Source organism: Lathyrus oleraceus, chromosome 3 (assembly GCF_024323335.1).
Source record: "Lathyrus oleraceus cultivar Zhongwan6 chromosome 3, CAAS_Psat_ZW6_1.0, whole genome shotgun sequence".
NCBI lineage: Eukaryota > Viridiplantae > Streptophyta > Magnoliopsida > Fabales > Fabaceae > Lathyrus > Lathyrus oleraceus.
The window spans coordinates 413,416,158-413,419,448 of NC_066581.1; the positions used below are offsets into that span (position 1 = coordinate 413,416,158).

The following is a 3,291-nucleotide window of genomic DNA, read 5'->3' on the forward strand; positions in this document are numbered from 1 at the left end:
ATATGAAATTGATTTTTAAAAGATAGTTAATAATATTTAAAAAATTTATTTATGTAATTTTTTCAATTTTACTATCAACAAAAATATTTATCTAGCTATCTTTATACATAATTAATTAAATATGGCATGATTAGTTGTCAATTTTTTTGTGATGACATTTTAGTGTTAAAATAAAATAATAAAAAAAAAAATTAGTGTAAATTCTTTTTTAAAAGTAAGCAAAAATCAATTTGACTAAATTTTAACTCAACATGTTTTGGTTTTAAAATTGAATTCAAAAATAAAATTCACAATCATCTAGAACGGAACCCTAAAGAATTAAACTCAACAACTTGATTTTACTAGTAACTTTTAATAATATATATTTAGAAAGAATATTCTTTCAATTATTAATTGATTATATTATTTTAAATAAATATTTATTATTATTTATTATATAAATGTAGTATAATAATTTAAAATATATATATTTTTAAAAATTAGTGGGGGCACATGCACCATGTTGCAAATCATAGCTCCGTCCATGATCCTGACATATATCCTTGACAAATCACAGTCTTTCTTGTAATGCCTGAGCATCGATACTTTGAACTGTTGAGATGAATCCCTATAAAAAAAGTACAATAAATGTATATCTTTTAAATTGATATTCAGACATGTGAACAAAAGAAAATACATTGAATCTCTATCTTTTATTTGGTAAAAAATTCAACTTCTCAAAACTCAAAAGACAGAAAAAATCCAGAAAAAATAAATAGAGAGATAAAAAGTTGAATTTTTTCAGATAAGAACTAAAAAAGAAAATAAATATAAAAATAGAAGAATAAAAGTATACTTAAATCTATCTTTCACCTACCATACATATTTTCATCCAATAAATTATTATTAATACGTAAGCTCATACGTAATCAAATTCACAATTACTTTTATAAGACAGACTATATATATCACCACTCACATTCCTTTCTAACAAACTCAAGCCAAGTGATACAAACATACTAATCAACATAAAAATGACCGCTTTCTTTATCTCACTCATCTCTCTATTTTTCCTTATCATCACATTGAAGCTCTTCTTCCACACAACAACAAGGTTCAAGAACCTTCCACCGGGCCCACCGTTTCTTCCAATAATTGGAAACCTACACCAACTCAAACAACCACTCCATCATACTTTCCAAACCTTATCACGAAAACATGGACAAATCTTTTCTCTCTGGTTTGGTTCTCATCTCGTTGTTGTTGTTTCATCATTGAAAACAGTACAAGAATGCTTTACCAAACACGACATCGTTTTAGCAAACCGACCTCATTTCTTAACCGGGAAATATATTAGCTACAACAACACCACAATAGCAGTAGCACCTTATGGTGACCATTGGCGCAATCTTCGTCGTATAGTAACAACCGAGCTACTCTCATCTCACCGTTTAAATTCCTTCTTGGAAATACGAAGAGATGAGATTATGAGACTAATACAAAAGTTAGCACAAGTGTCATACAATGATTTTTTAGAAGTTGAACTTACGTCAATGTTTTCAGAAATGACATTCAACATCATCATGAGAATGATGTCAGGGAAACGATACTATGGTGATGATTGTGACGTGAGTGATATTGAGGAAGCAAGGTTGTTTAGAGAGATAGTTAAAGAAATTGTGAGTTTAGGAGGAGCTAACAACATTGGTAATTTTTTAGAGTTTTTAAGATGGTTTGATTTTGATGGTTTCGAGAAGAGGCTTAAGAAGATAAGTAAGAAAGCTGATTCATTTTTACAAGGACTCATTGACGAACATAGATTTGGAAAGAGGAACAGTAATACTATGATAGATCATCTCTTAAAACAGCAACATTCACAACCTGAATATTATACGGACCAAATCATCAAAGGACTTATTATGGTAAGTAAGTCAGGATTCAAATTGTAGCATTGGCGTCCAACCTAAAAATATCTACACCTAATGAAAATGCTTTCATAAAAAAACAAATAACTATAATTTCATTTATCATTGTATAGAAATAAAATATGTGGGCCAATGGAGGTATGTATTCATTGATGCTTTGTTAAAATTGAGTTATAAAGGTATAAAAGAAAACAAAAATATTCTCTTATTTTTTGGAATGATATTGATATTTTGTTGAATGTTTGTAGGTTATGCTACTTGCAGGAACCGACACATCATCTGTAACCCTGGAATGGGCTATATCCAATTTATTAAATAATCCAAATATATTAAAGAAGGCAAAAGATGAGATCGACACTCACATGGGACAAGATCACTTAGTAGATGAACATGATATTTCAAAACTTTCTTATCTTCAAAGCATTGTTTATGAGACTCTTCGATTACATCCAGCTGCTCCATTATTAATGCCTCATTTTTCTTCAGAAGATTTTACAATTGAAAAATATAATATCCCAAAAAACACAATTTTAATGGTCAATTCATGGGCCATTCATAGAGATCCAAAATTGTGGGTTGATCCTATATGTTTTAAGCCTGAGAGATTTGAGAAAGAAGGTGAGACAAATAAACTACTTTCATTTGGAATGGGAAGAAGGGCTTGTCCGGGGACAAACTTAGCCCAACGCACTGTGAGTTTGACTTTGGGCTTATTGATTCAGTGTTTTGAGTGGAAACGTATAGGTAAAGAAAAAATAGACATGACCGAAGGAAAAGGAATCACTGTGGCAAAAAAGATTCCCTTAAAAGTAATGTGCAAATTGTGTCATCCACTAAAGATTAAAGATGCTTTCTAATTTATGAATGTTTGAAATTTGTTAATAAGAGATACATGATGTAATCATCTCCAAATTAATCTTGAATATGTAACTTCAAGATACAACTCAATGAGATTAAGGATGTTTTTTTTAATTAATTAATGTTTATTTTTGTCAAAAAGTATATATATATATATATATATATATATATATATATATATATATATATATATATATATATATATATATATATATATATATATATATATATATATATATATATATATATATGATGTAATCATCTCCAAATTAATCTTGAATATGTAACTCCAAGATACAACTCAATGAGATTAAGGATGTTTTTTTAATTAATTAATGTTTATTTTTGTCAAAAAGTATATATATATATATATATATATATATATATATATATATATATATATATATATATATATATATATATATATATATGTCACCACGGTTGGTAACAAAAACCGTGATAAAATATAAGTATTATTCACAATAATTTTTGGTACTAACCGTGGTGATAAGTATTTTAATTTTAATAT

The 3,291-nt window shown here is 27.6% G+C and overlaps 1 protein-coding gene across 1 annotated transcript; it reads left to right on the forward strand.

Annotated features, from left to right (window-relative positions):
- The first annotated feature begins 968 nt into the window (after positions 1-968).
- Positions 969-2,876, forward strand: LOC127127982 (cytochrome P450 81E8). The gene is made up of 2 exons (XM_051057241.1): positions 969-1,901; positions 2,153-2,876. Exons 1-2 carry the CDS (start codon positions 1,014-1,016, stop codon positions 2,759-2,761), a joined length of 1,497 nt encoding a protein of 498 aa, XP_050913198.1. The 5' UTR covers positions 969-1,013; the 3' UTR covers positions 2,762-2,876.
- Positions 2,877-3,291: the final 415 nt, after the last annotated feature.